Source organism: Bos grunniens, chromosome 11 (assembly GCF_055505025.1).
Source record: "Bos grunniens cultivar Pamir isolate PY7600 chromosome 11, Bosgru_T2T1.0, whole genome shotgun sequence".
Classification (NCBI taxonomy): domain Eukaryota; kingdom Metazoa; phylum Chordata; class Mammalia; order Artiodactyla; family Bovidae; genus Bos; species Bos grunniens.
In genome coordinates this window covers 31,192,647-31,214,636 of record NC_141175.1, presented here as the reverse complement: position 1 = coordinate 31,214,636, position 21,990 = coordinate 31,192,647, and the positions used below count along the sequence as shown (strand labels likewise).

General features: G+C 37.0%; 1 protein-coding gene across 10 annotated transcripts in view; it reads left to right on the top strand.

Moving 5' to 3' along the window:
• LOC147362809 (uncharacterized) overlaps positions 1-21,990 on the top strand; it is a 446,810-nt gene that overhangs the window by 353,748 nt on the left and 71,072 nt on the right. For 2 of the 10 annotated variants that reach the window (XR_015136449.1, XR_015136450.1), the window contains exon 5: positions 14,232-14,387. The exons of 6 other annotated variants lie outside the window; for them this stretch is intronic. Coding sequence is in view for 1 of the 4 variants with exons in the window: in XM_086325702.1 (XP_086181828.1) it covers positions 9,766-9,788 (23 nt within the window). In the remaining 3 variants the exon portion in view is untranslated. Of the gene's footprint in view, positions 1-9,753; positions 13,607-14,231; positions 14,388-21,990 lie in introns of those variants that run through there. 2 more of the 10 variants (XR_015136451.1, XM_086325702.1) reach the window with 2 other exon arrangements.

The window sequence follows — 21,990 nt, the reverse complement described above, 5'->3', positions numbered from 1 at the left end:
CTCAGGTTTAGCACTAGTCAAGTGAGCCAAGCAAAAATGAACATTATGGCTATTGAGAAGATGACAGGTGTGATACTTATAATTCATGAAATGAATTTTGTCTGAATTGAGTATGGTAGGTACTCAATGACTTGTTCAGTTGCAAAGTTGTGTCTGATTCTTTGCGACCTCATGGACTGCAACATGCCAGACTCCTCTGTCCTTCCCTATCTCCTGGAGTTTGCTCAAATTTATATCCATTGAGTTAGTGATGCTTTCTTGTCCTTTGCCTCCCCCTTTTGCCTTCAATCTTTCCCATAATTCCAGGGTTTTTTTCCATTGAGTCAGCTCTTCACATGAGGTGACCAAAATATTGGAGCTTCAGCATCAGCCCTTCCAATGACTACTTAATGTTGATTTCCTTTCATCCACGACTGAGCATCATTTCTGCTTTGGCCTAGCTGTTTCATTCTTTATAGAGCTATTAGTAATTGCCCTCCACTCTTCATCACTAGAATACTGGACACCTTCTGATCTGGGGGGTTCATCTTCAAGTGTCATATGGTTTTGCCTTTTCATATGGTTCAAGGGACAGTAGACAAGAATACTGGAGTGATTTGCTGTTTGAGGACCTGGGTCCTGCACAGCATGGCTCATAACTTCATTGAGTTATTCAAGCCCCTTTGTCACGACAAAGCTGTGATCCATGAAAGAGACTCAATGACTAAAACCACTGTTATCTATATCTTCTCACCATTATTACCTTCAGGCTAACTCTCATTCTTTAATTGGTGTATTCAATCAGCATTCAATTACTCTTGGCAAGGAACTATGCTAAGCGCTAGTAAGAGAATGATAAAGAAGTAGAGGATTAGAATTATGTGAAAAAACACATGGACTTAGGAGCCAAATTGCCTGGGTAAAAATTCTAGCATCATCGTTTAAATCATCCTGTCTCTGAGGATTCCCTTGGCTTAGATCTTCCATATTAAGGTAGAAGTGGTACAAGTAGTTACCTCAGAGCATTGTTCCTTTAAGTGTAAATGTATGTCTAGAGCTGGGAACCGTGTTTAGAATACAGTAATCATTGTATTATTTTTGTATTATTTATTGTATTTGGATGCAGTCTCAAAAATGACAGAATGATCTCTGTTCGTTTTCAAGGCAAACCATTCAATATCACAGTAATCCAAGTCTATGCCCCAACCAGTTAACGCTGAAGAAGCTGAAGTTGAATGGTTCTATGAAGGCCTACAAGACCTTTTAGAACTAACACCCCAAAAAGATGTCCTTTTCATTATAGGGGACTAGAATGCAAAAGTAGGAAGTCAAGAAAAACCTGGAGTAACAGGCAAATTTGGCCTTAGAATACAGAATGAAGCAGGGAAAATGCTAGTAGAGTTTTGCCAAGAGAACGCACTGGTCATAGCAAACACCCTCTTCCAACAACACAAAAGAAGACTCTACACGTAGACATCACCAGATGGTCAACACCGAAATCAGATTGATTATATTCTTCGGAGCCAAAGATGGAGAAGCTCTATACAGTCAGCAAAAACAAGATCAGGAGCTAACTGTGGCTCAGATCATGAACTCCTCATTGCCAAATTCAGACTGAAATTTAAGGAAGTAGGGAAAACCACTAGATCATTCAGGTATGATCTAAATCAAATTCCTTATGATTATACAGTGAAAGTGAGAAATAGATTTAAGGGACTAGATCTGATAGATAGAGTGCCTGATGAACTATGGACAGAGATTCATGACATTGTACAGGAGACAGGGATCAAGACCATCCCCATGGAAAAGAAATGCAAAAAAGCAAAATGGCTGTCTGGGGAGGCCTTACAAATAGCTGTGAAAAGAAGTGAAAAGCAAAGGAGAAAAGGAAAGATATAAGCATCTGAATGCAAAGTTCCAAAGAATAGCAAGGAGAGATAAGAAAGCCTTCCTCAGCGACCAATGCAAAGAAATAGAGGAAAACAGCAGAATGGGAAAGACTAGAGATATCTTCAAGAAAATTAGAGATACCAAGGGAACATTTCATGCAAAGATGGGCTCAATAAAGGACAGAAATGGTATGGATCTAACAGAAGCAGAAGATATTAAGAAGAGGTGGCTGATGTGATCACTGACCTAGAGCCAGTCATCCTGGAATGTGAAGTCAAGTGGGCCTTAGAAAGCATCACTATGAACAAAGCTAGTGGAAGTGATGGAATTCCAGTTGAGCTATTTCAGATCCTGAAAGATGATGCTGTGAAAGTGCTGCACTCAATATGCCAGCACATTTGGAAAACTCAGCAGTGGCCACAGGACTGGAAAAGGTCAGTTTTCATTCCAATCCCTAAGAAAGGCAATTCCAAAGAATGCTCAAACTACTGCACAATTGCACTCATCTCACATGCTAGTAAAGTAATGCTCAAAATTCTCCAAGCCAAGTTTCAGCAATACGTGAACCATGAACTTCCTGATGTTCAAGCTGGTTTTAGAAAAGGCAGAGGAACCAGAGATCAAATTGCCAACATCCGCTGGATCATGGAAAAAGCAAGAGAATTCCAGAAAAAACATTTATTTCTGCTTTATTGACTATGCCAAAGCCTTTGACTGTGTGGATCACAATAAACTGTGGAAAATTCTGAAACAGTTGGGAATACCAGACCAACTGACCTGCCTCTTGAGAAACCTGTATGCAGGTCAGGAAGCAACAGTAGAACTGGACATGGAGCAACAGACTGGTTCCAAATAGGAAAAGGAGTACATCAAGGCTGTATATTGTCACTCTGCTTATTTAACTTATATGCAGAATACATCATGAGAAACGCTGGGCTGGAAGAAGTACAAGCTGGAATCAAGATTGCCAGGAGAAATATCAATAACCTCAGATATGCGGATGACACCACCCTTATGGCAGAAAGTGAAGAGGAACTCAAAAGCCTCTTGATGAAAGTGAAAGAGGAGAGTGAAAAAGTTGGCTTAAAGCTCAACATTCAGAAAACGAAGATCATGGCATCTGGTCCCATCACTTCATGGGAAATAGATGGGGAAACAGTGGAAACAGTGTCAGACTTTATTTTTGGGGGCTCCAAAATCACTGCAGATGGTGATTGCAGCCATGAAATTAAAAGATGCTTACTCCTTGGAAGGAAAGTTATGACCAACCTAGATAGCATATTCAAAAGCAGAGATATTACTTTGCCAAAAGGTCCATCTAGTCAAGGCTATGGTTTTTCCTGTGGTCATGTATGGATGTGAGAGTTGGACTGTGAAGAAAGCTGAGTCCTGAAGAATTGATGCTTTTGAACTGTGGTGTTGGAGAAGACTCCTGAGAGTCCCTTGAACTGCAAGGAGATCCAACCAGTCCATTCTAAAGCAGATCAGTCCTGGCTGTTCTTTGGAAGGAATGATGCTAAAGCTGAAACTCCAGCACCTTGGCCACCTCATGCGAAGAGTTGACTCATTGGAAAAGACTCTGATGCTGGGAGGGATTGGGGGCAGGAGGAGAAGGGGACGACAGAGGATGAGATGGCTGGATGGCATCACCGACTCGATGGACTTGAGTTTGAGTGAAATCCTGGAGTTGGTGATGGACAGGGAGGCCTGGCGTGCTGTGATTCATGGGGTCGCAAAGAGTAGGACATGACTGAGCACCTGAACTGAACTGAATCATTGTGTAAATGTTGGGGAAACATTAGAAGTAATAAAGAAGGAAGGTTTTGCCATCTTTAGAAAGTTATAAATATTTGTTTAATAAATAAAGAATAAATACATTTCCATCAAGGAAAACACACTCTAGTAAAGAAATTCAGAATCATACAGATCACAATCAAAGTATCTTTCTTGTGTGTGCTAAATAGGGTTAGGCTTATACATGGCCCCTACCCTCTTTGAGGGATTTCTGAGAAGCTAGCAAACATTAATGAAAGACTTTGGAGGCTTTGTAATTAATTATTGTGCTGGAGGCAGAGACTTTTGTCTTAGGATAACGAAATGAGAAAGGAGACAGTTCTGCTTCATAGAAGCTAATGAAATCCATGGATGCCATGATCTCTCCTGGTAACTATGGCCATAGGTGGTGCGATTTTGCCCTCACAGTTCAAATGAGTATAGATGATTTTAAAAGCATACCTCCCTCTACAATGCACAGTCCCTTTCGGTTCAGCCCTTCTGCTCCCATCACTGATGTCTCACATCAAAATAAGCAAGAGGACATATTATAAGGAAATATAGGAGAGGGCCTGCAAATATGACCTCAATTCTCAATTCACAGGTGATTTGTTGCTTTCTTACAGGACCTTGACATCTTGTAATATATAGTATTCAACTTCTTAGCATCAGACAGTTTCTAAGATGAGGAGCTGTTAACCATTAAACTACTCTTGACATTATTTTGACCATTTGTTACACACACAAGAATAGTATTATCTAAGTATGCTTCAAACTCAGGGAAAGATGGCTGCCGTAGAACCTGAGTGACTCATATATCCCTCTAGCACGTAAGTTATGAGAAAAATCACTTTCTAGTTTTCACAAGAATATTCCGGGTAAATAGCTTCTACTTCCAGGTGGCAGATATTGTATTTTCTGTTGCTTGTGCGTCTATTGGCCCCTCCAAGGGAATGCAGGAAATGCCATCTCTTCACACACTCCTAGCTGTGGTCTGTGCTCTGGCGGTCTCTGTCTACATCACTATTGTGTTATGCCATATCCCTTTGAAGAGGTCCACTGTATCCTCCGTTTCCTTCAAGTTATCCATGAGACAGTCCCTCTCCTAACTTCTAAGTCCCTGTGATTTATTTGCTTTATTTTCCTTCTTTCTGTCTAATGGGGTAATTATCCTTTTTGAAGTATGTTTGTCATGCAGGCTGCACTGGACTTCTAGATGATACAGTATTTAGTTCCTTTTCCTCCTAGCCTCTCTTTCCCACGTTTTGGTACTCATTCTCTTACACTCATGTTGCTATGCTTACATAGCAGTTATGCCAGTTGCTTTAGTGTCTTTCTAAACCTTTTCAAACTCTAGTTGAAAGCAAGTTTCCCATTTTTCCTCCACAGTAACTCTAGGGCCGTGAAGATCAGAGATTATGACAGGACACCTGTGTAAATGTCACAGGCTATTTTACCATGGTTAGTGACTGGGAGACATAAATCATTCCAAGGGGCCACCTGCTAGCTAACTCTGTGGGACAGCATACAGAGATTTGTTGCTACAAACACAAATAAAGGATAATGCAGCCCATCACTGAATGCTAAATGGACCAATAGATAAGCCCAGTGAAAAAAAAATGTGGGAAGAGGAATGCCAGGCCAGGGATTTCAACCATTCACATCAGAAACTTGTCTTGAAGTTGAACATCCAAAATAGTTCATCCCAATGCCAGTTGATCATTTTCTTTTATAAGTATCCTTAACATAAAAGAGGTATTAGTGAGTAAGAAAAATGGTGTGAGAAAGTAATATCATGGGTGAATCATGGGACCGAATCTGTAGTTTTAGATCTTACTTAAGTCAAGTCAACAACTATAGTTGCTGGTCGTTTAGCATGTCCTAAAAGCCTCAGCACTGTTTCGTCCCTTCCTACTTCATCCACGTTAATATTCCGCAGCTCTCATATCACCTCTGTCAAGTTCAAAACACACTGGCCTTCATTATGTTTCTCAAACACAGGATGGTCCTTCATACCCTACAGCCTTAATCATGCTCTTCCCTTTCAGATTTCAGCTCAGTCATTGTTCCCTTGGAGAAATGTTCCCAGGTCCTGTGGCCACTCCACATTCCCTAAGCAAATGCTCTCATTGTGTGATATCTGTCAACTTGTATTTGTCATTTTTTGCCATTTTTTAATTTATCTTGAGGTCACTTATATCTCTGTTTACCTATGCACTGTAGGATTCATCAGAACAAGGATTTCATCTGTTATTTTGCTTTTCATTTTTTCAAAGGAACCTCCATACTGTTCTTCATAGTGTATGTACCAGTTTACATTCCCAACAGTGTAGGGAGGGTTCCTGTTCTCCACAGCCTCTCAAAAATTTATTGTTTGTAGTCTTAACTACAAAAACTACAAAAAAACAAAAAACTTGCTATTTTATAGTGGAGTATAGTCGATTGATTCCTTTTGTTTTACTTACTGTTTCTACCTTTAGTCCTGACCTAAGTATCTAGTACATAGTAGGCATTTAGTGAATATTTATGGAATGAATTTCAGGCAGATTTTTTTTCCTATTTTTCTTTTAAAAAAATTTTGAGTTTTAACTGTGGCCAAACATGTTCATGTCCTAGCACATGCTTTTCTCATGTAATTCTTTTATTAACTTGAGATTTATTTTCTGGTTTCTCAGAGCACTGATGGTCTGAGAAGATATAAATTTGAAAATCCCTTAGTTGGAAAATGGAGGAGATATTGATTACTTCAGAAAAGGATCATGAATTCTGCAAACAAGTTTAGGGTAGATCTATGATAACCAGGAACAAGAAATGGCCATATGGTAAGCAAAGAGAGGTTAGAGAAAGAGAAGGTTTCTAGCCTAACCCAGGGGGCTGTGGCCAATGCTATATGTCTTAGGAGGAGTGGATATGAGTATTTGGAATTGGATATGCTTGTTCTTGGCCCCAGATTTAAAGATCCTGTCACTGCAGCTGGCCATGATGAATTAAGTGGAACCTGTTCTAAACAGGCCACACTGCATATTAAACTTCTCAAATGCACTAACAAAGCACTTTTGGAAGAACTCTAACTAGGTCAGCAATACATTTGCCATATATCACATGCATAATTCTAATGTAATTCATAAGTATCTTGGCTTATGAAAATTGATGTTTTCTGTAAATATTGGCGTGTGAACAACTCTTCACTGTCAGTCAAAGCAGAATTAAATTTGAGGCTAGGACATATCAAGGGAAATAATAGAGATTCACAGATTATAGGGTGAGAGGGTCAAGTGCTACGTATTATCTGGCATAAACAGAAACTTCCAGGCCTATAGCTTCTTTCTCATGGAGTGATAGACAATCTGCTGTTCCTTTGAACTATGTTCCTGAAGGCACCTCAGTGAGATTTCCTGGAGTAAATAATTCTTTGCCTGCTTGAGCTTATTGGAAAAGCTTCATCCTAAGGTATCCTCTTAGCTTCTCTTTCAAATCACAGTTCATTGCCTTTTCCTGGCCCTCTTGACTGCCTTGATTAAGTTTTCCAGGATTTTATCATAATGATCTCTTCTAGCCTTCAAATAACTTCATAGGGAATGATCTAAAAATTTTTCACGGAAATGCTAACAGTGATTACCTCAGGCAATAACATCACACACACATGTACCCATGTATATTTTCCAAAATGTCTATAATTAGTATGTATTGATTTTATAATGTATCACTCAATTATTTATTCCACCAATATTGATTGAGTGCCTACTGTATACCCTTGAGTCTTCTAGCTGATAGAGAAACAGAGGAAATGATGATTGAAATAAATTGCCAAGTTGTCGTGTGGAAAGATGTCTCTACGCACCATGCTGCCCCCTACCATTTTCCATTCAGAATCTTTCAGAACTGAGACCAGAGTCTGTGGTAGAAGACTTGTCTGAAACCTGGGAAGGGAAAGATAAAATAGGAGAAGGAAGCTCTCCTTTTTGTCAGTATACAGTCCTGAGTTTTCTTTTTTTTTTTTAGAGTCAAGGTAAAATTACTTCCTGAAGGTGAACTAGTTTTCTCTTCTACATTTTTGGTGTTTCCCTTTGGGTGAAGCATATAGTGACCTAATTCTATGCAAGATTTTGTAATCTGCAGGGATGAAAATTAAAAGAGATGTGTGCTCAGGGAAAAAAAAAAAGGTGGGGGGGGCGCGGCTCATTGAATAACCAGACTCTTGGTTAATAGAAACAAACAAACAAAAATCTGTTATGTTTCCCTCTGTTGATTTTGTTTCCAAATATATTTTGGGGAATTGTTAATATAGAAGTTGTTTGTTAAAATAATGTTTGAATACACTGTCCAAAGTTATTGAATATCTAATAGGGAAAGAACAACAGACTGGTTCCAAATAGGAAAAGGAGTTCGTCAAGGCTGTATATTGTCACCCTGTTTATTTAAATTATATGCAGAGTACATCATGAGAAACGCTGGGCTGGGAGAAACACAGGCTGGAATCAAGATTGCCAGGGGAAATATCAATAACCTCAGATATGCAGATGACACCACCCTTATGGCAGAAAGTGAAGAGGAACTCAAAAGCCTCTTGATGAAGGTGAAAGTGGAGAGTGAAAAATTTGGCTTAAAGCTCAACATTCAGAAAACCAAGATCGTGGCATCAGGTCCCACCACTTCATGGGAAATAGATGGGGAAACAGTGGAAACAGTGTCAGACTTTATTTTTCTGGGCTCCAAAATCACTGCAGACGGTGACTGCAGCCATGAAATTAAAAGACGCTTACTCCTTGGAAGGAAAGTTATGACCAACCTAGATAGCATATTCAAAAGCAGAGACATTACTTTGCCAACAAAGGTTCGTCTAGTCAAGGCTATGGTTTTTCCTGTGGTCATGTATGGATGTGAGAGTTGGAGTGTGAAGAAGGCTGAGCACTGAAGAATTGATGCTTTTGAACTGTGGTGTTGGAGAAGACTCTTGAGAGTCCCTTGGACTGCAAGGAGATCCAACCAGTCCATTCTAAAGGAGATCAGCCCTGGGATTTCTTTGGAGGGAATGATGCTAAAGCTGAAACTCCAGTACTTTGGCCACCTCATGCGAAGAGTTGACTCATTGGAAAAGACTCTGATGCTGGGAGGAATTGGAGGCAGAAGGAGAAGGGGACGACAGAGGATGAGATGGCTGGATGGCATCACTGACTCTATGGACGTGAGTCTGAGTGAACTCTGGGAGTTGGTGATGGACAGGGAGGCCTGGCGTGCTGCGATTCATGGGGTCGCAAAGAGTTGGACATGACTGAGCAACTGATCTGATCTGAATATTGCAAGAATGAGGACTTTGATATATATTATTTAGCTAAATAATTTTTGATGTCAACTGTGTATTCCCCAATAGACAAAATGCTTACCCACAGAAACGATTCAGTTGTTTCACAAAATGTTTTATATGTGACAGGTAGCTAAGGCATAACATATAGACGTCAGCTGCTATTCTGATGGCTTGCCTTAGGCACCTGTCACTTCAAGCAGCATTGGAAGTAGACCTAGATTCTCAGCCCAGGGCTTCACAGGAGCATATGGCTCCAGGAAGGCTGTCAGAGATGATTCTCTTGCTGACCCCACCCTTGATGGAGAGATAGGTGCTTTGAGCTGCCTGAATCAAAAGAAGCTTATCTTTTAGCTGTGGTTTGTGCCAGAGGGCTCCTTCTATGGCTTATCTTGGGTTATCCTTACCCCTGGGAGGACCCTCTTCATATACACAGATATCCCACCCACACACACACACATGTGTGCACATTTAGTTCTGGAACTTCATGGAAAATTTCTCTTGGTCATGCCAGGAAGTGGGGCATATTTTGGAATCCTTGGGTTTGCTTTATGTAAAGGATCATCGGTCACTGTGGTACATATTCAAGCCCTGACCTAACAGGGATGGATAACAGGGAAATTAAAGAACAGTAGGAAGAATTTTATCAGATGTGCATCCCTACTTTCTCTTCTAAACCCACACTTCTTTCTTTCTTTCTTTTTTTTTTTTTTTTTTTTTGATGCACCCACGTGTTGAAGTTCACTGTCATGAAAGTTAGATGAGTGTGCAAGTATGGGTTGTAACTTGAGTTCTTTTTTTTATCTGAGTCTTGTTTCTAGGAGAGAAATTTCCTTGGCTATGATCGAAACCCATGTTATACAAATTCTTCACTGCTGTTGCTGCTGCTAAGTTGCTTCAGTCGTGTCCGATTCTGTGCGACCCCATAGACGGCACCCCACCAGGCTCCCCCGTCCCTGGGATTCTCCAGGCAAGAACACTGGAGTGGGTTGCCATTTCTTTCTCCAATGCATGAAAGTGAAAAGTGAAAGTGAAGTCACTCAGTCGTGTCCGACCCTCAGCGACCCCATGGACTGCAGTCTGCCAGGCTCCTCCGTCCAAGGGATTTTCCAGGCAGGAGTACTGGAGTGGTCTAGTCACTACTATGTTAAAAAAATAAGCCACCTGTTAAGGGTCTTCTGACTCTTCTGATTTATTCTCCATACTTAGGAAGAGAGAGAGATCTTTTAAAAATCCAGTGAGATCTTGTATTTCACTATTTTTCTCCTTTAAACTTTCATATTTAAGATTTTAAAGTGACTTTCCATAATCCCTGGGATAAAATCATTACAGCCAGGACGTTTTCTAACTTTCCAGCTTCATCTTGTGCTCTCTGCCTGTTGCAATCTTGGCTTTGACCGCATGAGTTTTCTCAGAATCTCTAGAACAGCCACTTCATTTACAGTGTTTCTGCATTTTTGCACATGCTGTTAAGCCTGCCTGAGGAGCACTCTGTTTCCACAACCCAGCCAAAACTCTCTAACTCAAGTTCATCTCTGAGCTTACACACCATTTCCTGTGAGAAGTTTTCCTGTCTGTAAGGCCATGCTAAGTCTTCATGGTCTACATGCCTACATATCCTGATGTATCACCCACAAAGCACCAATTATAGTAACCAACCTTGCCCAATCTTGATCATTCTTGCTGACTTATAAATTCAGTGAAGCTAAATACTCTTTCCTTATACCAACATATTTGACAAAAAATAGTTATGGATTGAACAACTCAAAGACATCGATTTTTTTTTTCTTGTTCTTGAGTCTTTGTCTGAGAAAGAAAGCAAATACAAATATCTTTAGTGTATATCCTACCTGAGAGAAAGAAATTCTGATTGTGGACCTAAATCTTGTATTCACATTACAGATTGAACTGTGTGACTTTTCATACCATCTTTTTTTATCATTTCTTCCCTAAATGGATTCATCTTCAGTTGTATCATGGAAAGCAGAAGGGAGGTAGTTTGGGAAATGGAATTGTTTCATTTTCTTCTCCAGAAAAGGCACCGCTCTCTAAAGAAATGGAATCTTGGGGATTCGCTGGTGCTCCAGTGGTTGGGACTCCAGGCTTCCACTGCAGGGGGCCCAGATTCAATGCCTGGTTGAGGAAATAAGATCCCAGAAGCCATATGGCATTGGCAAAAAATTTAAAAATAAGTTTTACATAAAGTAAAGTACATAGAGTCTTTAGCTTTCTAGGGAATGATTTTTGAGAAGAATAAAACAGGAGTGAATGCAGAGACGGTTCATTCATGGAGGCTGATGCCCATCAGCCTGAGGTAGATGAGCCTTACCCCTGCTTTAAGCAATATCTGGAGTGAAGGGAAGGTCTTTGTGGCTGATAAACTAAACTCTCTTTCTTAATTCAAACAGGCCCTTGAGGTTTTGACAAAGGCAGGCTGCAGTCTATGGAGTTGCAGAGAGCTGGATATACTGTAGCGACTGAGCATGTAGACACTAGTCATTGATTGTTGTTGTCCAGTTGCTAAATTGTGTCTGACTCTTTGAGACCCCATGGATTGCAGCATGCCAAGCTTCCCTGTTCTTCACCATCTCCCGGAATTTGCTCAAACTCATGTTCATTGAGTTGGTGATGCCATCCAACCATCTCATCCTCTTTCATCCCCTTCTCCCCTTGCCCTCAATCTTTCCCAGCATCAGGATCTTTTCCAGAGTGGGCTTTTCGCATCAGGTAGCCAAAGTATTGGGGTTTCAGCTTCAGCATCAGTCCTTCCAATGAATTTTCGGGGTTGATTTCCTTTAGGATGTACTGGTTTGATCTTGTTGCAGTCCAAGGGACTCTCAAGAATCTTCTCCAACACCACTTTTCGAAAGCATCAATTCTTTGGTGCTCTGCCTTCTTTATGGTCCAATTCTCACATTTGTACATGACTACTGGAAAAAGCATATCTTTAACTATACAGACCTTTGTTGGCAAAGTGATGTCTCTGCTTTCTGATATACTTTCTAGATTTGTTATAGCTTTTTTCCCAAGGAGCAAGCATCTTTTAATTTCGTGGCTGCAGTCACCATCCACAGTGATTTTGGAGCCCAAGAAAATAAAATCTGCCAGTATTTCCACTTTTTCCCCATCTATTTGCCATGAAGTAATGAGCCCAGATGCCATGATCTTAGGTTTTGAATGTCAAGTTTTAAGTCAGCTTTTTCACTCTTTCACCCTCATCAAGAGGCTAGTCATTAATACTGAAAACTAAAAGATTCCTAAACTAACTAAAATTCACAGATGCTTGCTTGGGACCCATGATCCTGCCCTTCTGGGACATAAGGGCAATGAGAAAGCACTTCATCAGCAATTTACAGTTAAGTGTCTTGCACCTTTCCCAGATTTTCTCCATCTGAGCAATCAGGAGTATAATTGAACACAATGAGGTATTGAAAGTTTTTTCAAAGTAATATGGAACAAGATTAACTACTAAATTATGCCTTACAAAACTAGAATAGCATATTTCTTGCTTCCTAATGCTCAAAATCTCTTGTCTTTTAAAGATTCTTTTGACTTTTTTGAGCTCTTTGCTTACTATCCCATCATTATTGTCATTCCACCCATTTTTCAGATGGGAGGACTAAAGTCAGTAATGCTTTATTCTTTGCATTGTGGCACCTACATAATTTATCCTGATGTGAAAAATAGCAGTCCAATAACATCACTTTTATACACATCACAGAATAACTATAATGAGTTTTTTAACTGTACTTATTGAAGTGACATCAGACTGCTGCAAGAGACATAAAATCATATAAAGCAGATATAGAGACTTAAAAACACGGAAGGCTGCGGTTTATTTATTATAGGAAAAAGAATGTGTCCTCTATGACTCACTAGTTTCTGGGTCATTAGTGAGTGACAGTCCAGGATGGTATTGTGCATTTAGCATAATGACCCAGAGTCATCTAATCAATTTAAGTTATTTTTATATCCTCAGGTTCAGGAGTCAGAGAATTATGTCATGCATTTTTTAAAGATTTCAAGCTTAGAAATGAGGTATGAAAGTTTATCATGGATACTTTGTGCAGTCAATAAATAACATGATTTCAGTGGTAGAAGTCAGTCTGGTTTGACTCAGTCTGGCCCTGACTTGAGGAATTACTACTCCCCTAGGGCACACAGCATCCTGCAAAGACTTGTCAGATTCTACTATAATTGTTTGTACATCTGTCTTCTCAATTAGAATCTCAGCCCCAAAGAGGAAGAATTTAATTTTCTTCTGCATAAAACACAGCACCTAGCACATAGCAGTTACTCAGTAAGTGTTTCCTGGAGCAAGGATACCAGTTCGGAATAGTCCATCTCAGTCTGCCTTGGCTGAATAGTTAAAGGCTAAGACTCACTGAACTTCTAGATTCTTCTAGTCTAGTCAGAGATGATAAATTCACTCTTTCCTCCACTCCCCGTCCCCCAAAATCTGGGCATGTTTACAGTTACGCCATTATATTGGTGAAGAATTTATAATTATTTCTTTTTTTTAATATTTTTTAATTTATTATTAGTATTTTTATTATAATATTTCTGAAGTTCAGGTTGTTAAGAAAAATTGACCAAAGTATGGAAAAGATTATAGAATGTCTTTTAAATGTACTGCTGGACATTAAACAAAGGATTATCCAATTCTTTTGTTTTGTGTAGTCCCTGTGTGACCTGCTGTTTATTATGATTTAAGACATTTTGCAACTTTGCCAGGATACATGTTAGCCTGTAGAAAATTGATAGTAACGTAGATGATTCTAATCCCATTGCAATGGGAATTAATTTTGTGTGCAAATTGTAAATGGATTTTGACCAAAGGTTACAGTTTTAATTGTCCTTTATGGACATTAACCAGTTTTATACCTGAACTAGCAATTTTATTCAAATGTTTTTTCCTATAAGCTACTATAAATAGCTCCATATCTCCAGTACTTTTTGAAAGAGCTTTAGCATCCTTGTGGTTCACCGCTAATAAGCTAAGCAATTTTGACATGTACTCACTTTATATTTGCATACAGTCTATGCTTTTAGCTTTTTAAAAGTTATACCTAAAAGCTATATTTTAAAAGTAAAATTCATATATGTTTAGGTGATATAATCATATTTATAAAGTATGGGAAAATACAGAAATAACAACCCAGATCTCCCCCAACTATAATTTTGCATTATACCTGATATTTTAAAAAATTAATGTGAGAAACCAAATGCGTGTGGGGGGAGATTAATTCAAAGAATACAGGTTGGATATTTCACACAATTTTTTTAGGAAGAGCAAGATGAGGCGCATGAAGGAAATAGATTCTGACAATGAAGGTGCCAGTGGGAGAGTGATGCATTTGTCAATATGGAGGATATGAAACAAATATACCAGGAGGCTGGGAAATACGCCAGGAATGAAGGAGGGGGCATACCTGGGCGTCAGGTAAGATACTGATATTGTTGGACATTCTACTTTCAGTATCACTGAATGACAATAATAACAGCATAATTTTATAAGTGATTTTCTTGAAATATTTGGTTCAAACTCCACCTTAAAATTTATTATTTGGGGAGGAATTCAGGGATTGCTTCAAAAATAGCAAAGCTGGTTAAAAGATGGCATTGTGTTTTTAATTCAATGCAGGAAAAAATGGGGGTTTCTATTATACACCACACTTTCATAAGACACATAGCAGATATTAAAAATGTAAGACGGCAACCTTTTCCTTAACAATGTGAAATTTGGGGGAATGCAAGTCATAGCAACATAAAACCCAGAAAGAAAATGTAAGAAATTTGGTAGTGATGTCAATAGTTGTGGGGAAAGCGGAGTATGGGAAATTTTGGAAAATATTGGAAAATACTTTTCTTATGGAAAGAAATAGAAACATTTATATAAACATTTCTATAAGATGTTACAGAAAAACCCAGACAAACTTTTTGACCTGTTGAACATTTGTTTCCTAAATAACAAAGATAATTTTTTATGGCCATACCTAAAAGCTTCTTGACATTTTTCTTCAATCTTTGGCCTAGAAAAATTTTATAAACAGAAAAGATAACTAAATGAATAGATTAATATTATTTTATTAGGAAATGGAATACTTTCAAGTGAACAAAAGTCTTGATCTGGACTACAGGAGTCCCATTTGTCTGTGGTTTTGCTGTCCATGTTTTCATGGTCAAATGTGGGCAGGAAATATGAAATAAACAATTCATACATGTTAAATTGAACCTCATTCTGAGTAGCATATGACATCTCCCACCATCCTTCCGTGGGGCATGAATCATTCATTTGTCCAGCATACTCATGGGATATATGCTATCTGCCTGTTATTAATAGTATAGGAAAAATCATGGGACGTGTAGTGTTCGGTGTTATTTGGGCTTCATGGCATTCAATGGGGACCTTGGAACATATCCCCCATGGATAACGGGGACTACTGTATCATATCAAGCCTGCAATCACACATATACCCCATCAGGCTCAGTTCTACCTGTGGACAGCCAGGTATCTGGATGTCTAAGGGAGATAAGGAAAAGGCCCATTCCACCTAGAGTTTTCCCTTCTCCCTTCAGTCTTCTGGGGAGGATAAGGAGGTAGATGATGAAATTCTGGCATCTTTTGCTTTCTTATATTTCTGAATTTGCTACATTTGCTTTTATTGCACAAATAAACTTTATAATAAACTTCTATTGGGAGGTTATGGAAAAAAAAATAGAATCTCTTCTGATTGTATTGCTGGGAGTATTCATAGTGCTGTTTATTTATTTATTTTTGTCTGTAAATCCTTACAGTGTTTATCCATATGCAAGCAAGCTTTTAGAGAATTTTATCTGTAGTATAGGTATAATTTTTAATTATTCATGTTCATTTAATGTTATTTCATAAATATTCTCTCACAATTACATGTTCATAATTAATTTATATTGCTGCATAAGATATAGACTCAGTATACCACACTTAGATGTTTATCTAGTTTTAGGCATTTATTTAAATATCAGTTTGCTCTTTTAAATAACTCTGCCTTAAGCATATTTGTGAATGGCTCTATGATTTTATCATGGATATAAACCCTAAATCCTAAAATAAATATTTTTAACATCTTAACTACTCTAAAATCAGAACATGTTTTAAAATCTATGTGTATATTTAACATGGTCCTTAAATATTTTTAACGAGCTGTATTAATTTGAGCATGTCCTATAATTATTATTAGTTTGGAATCTAGAAAATTAAGTATTTCTTACCTGTAAATTCCTAAAAGTTGGTGATAATAATCATATGGGCAGATATAAATGTAATAAAAATTAATTGTTTCAATATAGACTTCTAAAAAATGAAATACAAAAAGAAAGCAAAGAGAAAACTTTTCCTATCAAATTCTTAGTAGTGTATACACATTTTGCAAAAACAAAAATATCAATTAATTATGTAATGTATACATGTTAGATTTATACAGGTAAGGCATTAAATGCAAATAATAAATATCAACAATCAAAATAAAAGTAGGAGAAATAAAATAAAAGCAAGAGAAAACTATTATAAGTAAATTTTTAAAATATATCTTAAAATACTTTATATCTTTTTTAAAGAAAAAAATTTACAAATATTCAGATTTACTTAGAAATAGCAAATAATAACATTTAGAAAATCATATGTATACATTTACACAACATTATGTGAATCATTTTGAAAATATAGATCAAATATGAAATTGTAGAAAAAATATGTTAATAAAGAATACACAGAAAACACACAGAACATAACACAAAAGCTAAACAGCAATAGCCGTATAAAATTTTAAAAAGGTTGTCAAGGAGCCATTTCTGTTCAAAATTGAAGGACTCAGACATTTTTCCAGGTAAATTAAATTAAATATTTAAAAGACAAGTAGTTTTTATACTCTCTAAACAACTTATGACATTGAGAAGATATATATATATGTATATATATACACACACATATATATAGTCATTTTTTAAATGTCATTTTAAAAAAATGAAGTGGAATAACTCTGAAAGCAGAAAAGCATGCAGTAGAAAACTATAGGGCAATCCATTTATAGTAATAAAACCTTTGAGTAAGTTTAAAATATACTGCTTCTTGATTCAGTAAATATCATTTGAACATCTACCTTGTGTGAATTACTGTTCTAACTCCTAAAAACTATATCTGTAAACTAACTCCTAAAACAGATAATAGACAAGGTATTTGGAGAACTAACATTTACTAGACAGAAACAGACAGTATCCAAATAAATAAATTTACCAGTCACTTAGAAATGTTTAACATGTGCTCTGGAGTAACTATAAGGAAATATAAGAAGTATTTGGTGGTGTCACTTCACATAAGTGGCAACAAATATCTCTGTAAGTAGATGACATTTGTCCTTAAGAGAGTTGCATTTTAGAATAAAATTATTTGTTAAATTTCAACACTTATTCCTTGTGAATAGTATTAGCAAAACACAAATCAATGGATATTTTCTTGATTCTCTCTCTCTCCCTACTTCTGGCCCCCTTCTCTCTGTTTATCAACCTATGAAAACAGCTTTTTCATTTCACTTACTGAAAAACCTATTTAGTAATCCCATTAAGCCAAGAAGAAGACAGATGACTCATTATTACCAGTATTGTATAAAATTGTTCTGGTAATACTAAAAAATTTAATTAGATAAAACAATAATGTATGATATGTAAATGCTGCTAAATAGGCAAAACTCTCATGTTTGTATATTGCATATTATATGGTTATATACAAGAAAACCTCAAGAAAATTAACTAGAAAAGGCTAGAAACCATAAGGTAATATAGCAAAACAAGTGAAAACAAAAATTTAGGAATCAATAATTTACCAGTGTACACAATATGATAAAAAAAAAGAATCCTAATTATACAGTATTACAAAGGAGGAAAAAATCCCTTGACAGTAAAAATAAAATAGAATACACCTGATAGGGATAAATTTACCAAAATAAATATATTCTTATATAAAATTAATTTTATAAACCCTTCTGAGGATATGAAAGCATTAGAATAGCTTAAAATTTTGGTGATCAAGAAAGTAAAAACATTGATTAAAATATATCAAAATTCTGTATGATCCATTCAAAGTACTGGGAGCTTATTTCATTAGAAATAATGGTTTGATTAGAAAGTTCATATAGAACAATAAATGTGCATAACAAACAATTTTTAAATGTACTGTAAAAATTACCATGATTTTGTAATGGTGCCGACCAGCAATAAATTGATTAAAAAAAACCTTTGTAATTTGTGACAGTGGAGGGCTAATTTTCTCCATGCAAATTAGCCTAGCACATGCTTTGACAAAACACTTTGAAGTACCAGTGACCAACAAGTAGATAGAAACACAACTTCAGTTATGATTAAAGAAAAAAAATGAAAATTAAATGAAATGTTAACTTTACCTACAAACCTGCCCCTCCCTCCCCCTACTTCTCAAAGAAGTATGACAAGAGTGTTTGTCTGCCAAAGTATAAAGAAACAGGAGACAACTCATACTGTTGGCATGTTCTGGACAGAAGTGTTAACATAGCCAATCTGAGACTAGTATTCTTAGAGGCCTGCTTGCCAAGGAGACAGCTTACAACTTGGATTTTGCAGGGTTTTCGCTTTTTCCTGATAAGAGTAACTCACTGTGCCTAGACTTCTTATTCAACAATGTGGTTTATGCGAAACATTTGCTTTCCTTCTGGAATTTTGGTAGATGCCAGATAGAAGGTGCCTATATACGAACAGCTTATAATAGAAACCTTGGATACTGCATCTCTACTAAGCCTTACCTGGGGAAAGAGATCACACTTATATTGCTGACTTTTCATTGCTGGAGAAACAGCATGTTGTGTGTGCATCTCCTTAGGAGGTGAAGAGAGCATAAGGGAGCCTGCACATGGACTCCTCCAGACACTGCGTGCCTGTTTTACCCTCGTGCCTTAAACGTGTGCCCTTCCTGTGTGGCAGGAATAAATCCCAGCTGGGGGTATAATTATATGCTGAGTCCTGAGAGTCCTTCTAGTGGATCTCTGAATGTGGTCTTCAGTTTCCCATCTAAGCAATCTTAATGGAAAACATATGGCAAGTATTATCAAATATGCATACTCCGTCTCAGCCATTCTGTTCAAATATATACTTCTACAAGTGGAAACCTTGAGAGGATAGGGTAGGGAGATGAAAACCTTACTGTTCAGTAGTGGGAGTGAGTTGCATTAAGTATGATAATCCTGCAGCCATAACTTGTGTAACTATACAACACGAAAAAGAACAAAACAGGCCTATTTTTCTGCCATGGAAGGATGTCATCAGCATGAATCATTGTGTGTATGTGTGTGTGTGGTTCCCCAGGTGGTGCAAATATTAAAGAACCCACCTGACAATGCAGGAGACTTATGAGATACAGGTTCCACCATGGACTGGAAAGAGCCCCTGGAAGGGAGGGCATGGCAACCCACTCCAGTATTCTTGCCTGGAGAATCCCGTGGACACAGGAGCCTGGCAGGCTACAGTCCATAGGGTTGCACAGAGTCAGACATGACTGAAGTGACAGCACACACACATGTGTATGGAGGAATTCTGATAAGATAATACATAGGGACTTACCCAAAACGGTTACCCCTGGAGAGCATGATTGGATAACATAGAAACAAAGGAAGAGGTATGGGGGATGGAAAGAGTCTTTTTATGTTATGTTTTCTGCTGATAGACGTTATATATGTATATTTATCTTTGTGTTTATCTTTGCAGCTGTATTGGTATTAATATATGTTAGACTATTTGACACAGTGTCTTCAGTTTCTAAAATGTTTCATCAGGAGCTATACATGGTAAAAAAGATTTATGTTGAAAAATTTGATGGACCAACTCTTTATAATTACCAAAATTTGGACATGGCGATGTAATTGAATACTAGTGGAAGGGTTAAATGTTTTACTACTTCTGTATAGTGAAATATGTTGACAGTAAAAGTTGTATTTTTGAAAGCCACATAAGAACATGGGTTAATGCTAAATATAAATGGGATATAAATAAAGGCCAAAGAAGACAAAGAGATAAAAGAGGAAAAGGAGGGAGAGAGAAAGTGAGAAAGCGTGAATAAGAGAAATGGTAATGGTTTAGTTGCTAAATTGTGTCTGACTCTTGGGACCCTATGGACTGTAGCCTGACAGGCTCCTCTGTCCATAGGATTCTCCAGGCAAGAATACTGGAGTGAGTTGCCATTTCCTTCTCCAAGGAGTCCTCCCAACCCAGAAATTGAGCCCAAGTCTCCTGCATTGCAGGCAGATTGTTTACCGACTGAGCTACGAGGGAAGCCTAAATAAAAGAAATGGAGAGATGGAAACAAAAACATTGTATTATTAACAGATTGACAGTGAAGACTATCCCTCAGTGATGTAATTACAGATGATTTCTGTGATTTTCTTCACTTTCATCATTATTATCAATATTTTATGATGCCTATATTTTATTTTCATATGAGAAAACAGTATTTTAAAATTCTTATAATGTAATTGCTGCTGCTGCTGCTAAGTCGCTTCAGTCGTATCTGACTCTGTTCGACCCCATAGACTAGCTGAAGGTATATCCAGGTAGCCATGCAATAGCAACCCACTCCAGTACTATTGCCTGGAAAATCCCATGCATGGAGGAGCCTGGTAGGCTGCAGTCCATGATGTCGCTAAGAGTCGGACATGACTGAGTGACTTTACTTTCGCTTTTTACTTTCATGCATTGGAGACAGAAATGGCAACCCACTCCAGTGTTCTTGCCTGGAGAATCCCAGGGACGGGGGAGCCTGGTGGGCTGCCATCTATGGGGTCGCACAGAGTCGAACACGACTGAAGCGAATTAACAGCAGTAGCAGCAGCATGCATCATAAGAATTTTAAAATACTTTGTAAAATGTAAAATTCTTTATTTTAATACATATTTCTTTTCTAAGTTTAATATTTTCCTATATGTTTCAAAATTGGCAACTTGAATTACAAAAATTATGACAGTTATGTGTTTATATATAAAACTCTCATTAGGCTAGAGATTATTTCTGTAGTTTGCTGTTCACCTTTAAATATCTTTAAAGTATATTATAATTTGGCATGCTACATATTTTTTCCTATCCATATGTGTTTTGATGCCTTTCTTCTCACAAATTCAAGTATCATAGATAGTCTATAATCTTTCTGGAAATCTTTTGTGGTATATATGCATATATGGGAACATATATATGTGTGCATATAGATATAAAGAAATAAATATATAATATATTTTATTATATAAAACTACAAAATATACTGTGTCTAATATATATATATATTTATATTTGCTGTATTCTTAATTTGCTTAATGAATTATTAATTTAAACTTTATTTGTTTATCTAAAGCAATCTATACATATTATGGAATAATTAGAAAATAAAGGCAAAAGAAATTAAATATCCTTAATCTAACAGTTGACATAATCATTAGTCACAGTTTTGTGTATATCTTCTAGAACACTTCATATGCTAATATGTACTCATATTACATATACTGATTTTTATCCTGCTTTTCATTGGTTTGTTCTGCTTGATAATTTACTGTGACCTTATTTCCGTGTTACTATTTTTCTATTGCCTAACTTTTAATTACTAGATAGATTTCCATTAAAAGATTTGGCATGATTATTTAACCAGTTCTATATTTTAGGAAATATATGTTACTTCCAATTTTTGTTATCAACTGTGATCAGATAACTACTCTTGTAAATTAATATTTTCACACATGCTTAATTATTTCCTTAGGATGAATTCATAGTTGCAGAATTGTTGGATTGAATCTTATGATGATTATAATGATCTTTGATACATATCACAATGCCTCCCAGAAAGATTTTACCATTTTATAATCTCATCAGCAATGTATAGAGGGGAAGATACATGTTTTTTCTATGTATCTGCCAATATTTGATACTGAGATTCTATTCTTTCCTGTGGAGGAAAGCAGTATCTTCTCATTAATTAACATATCTATTATATGTAAATTTTTCAT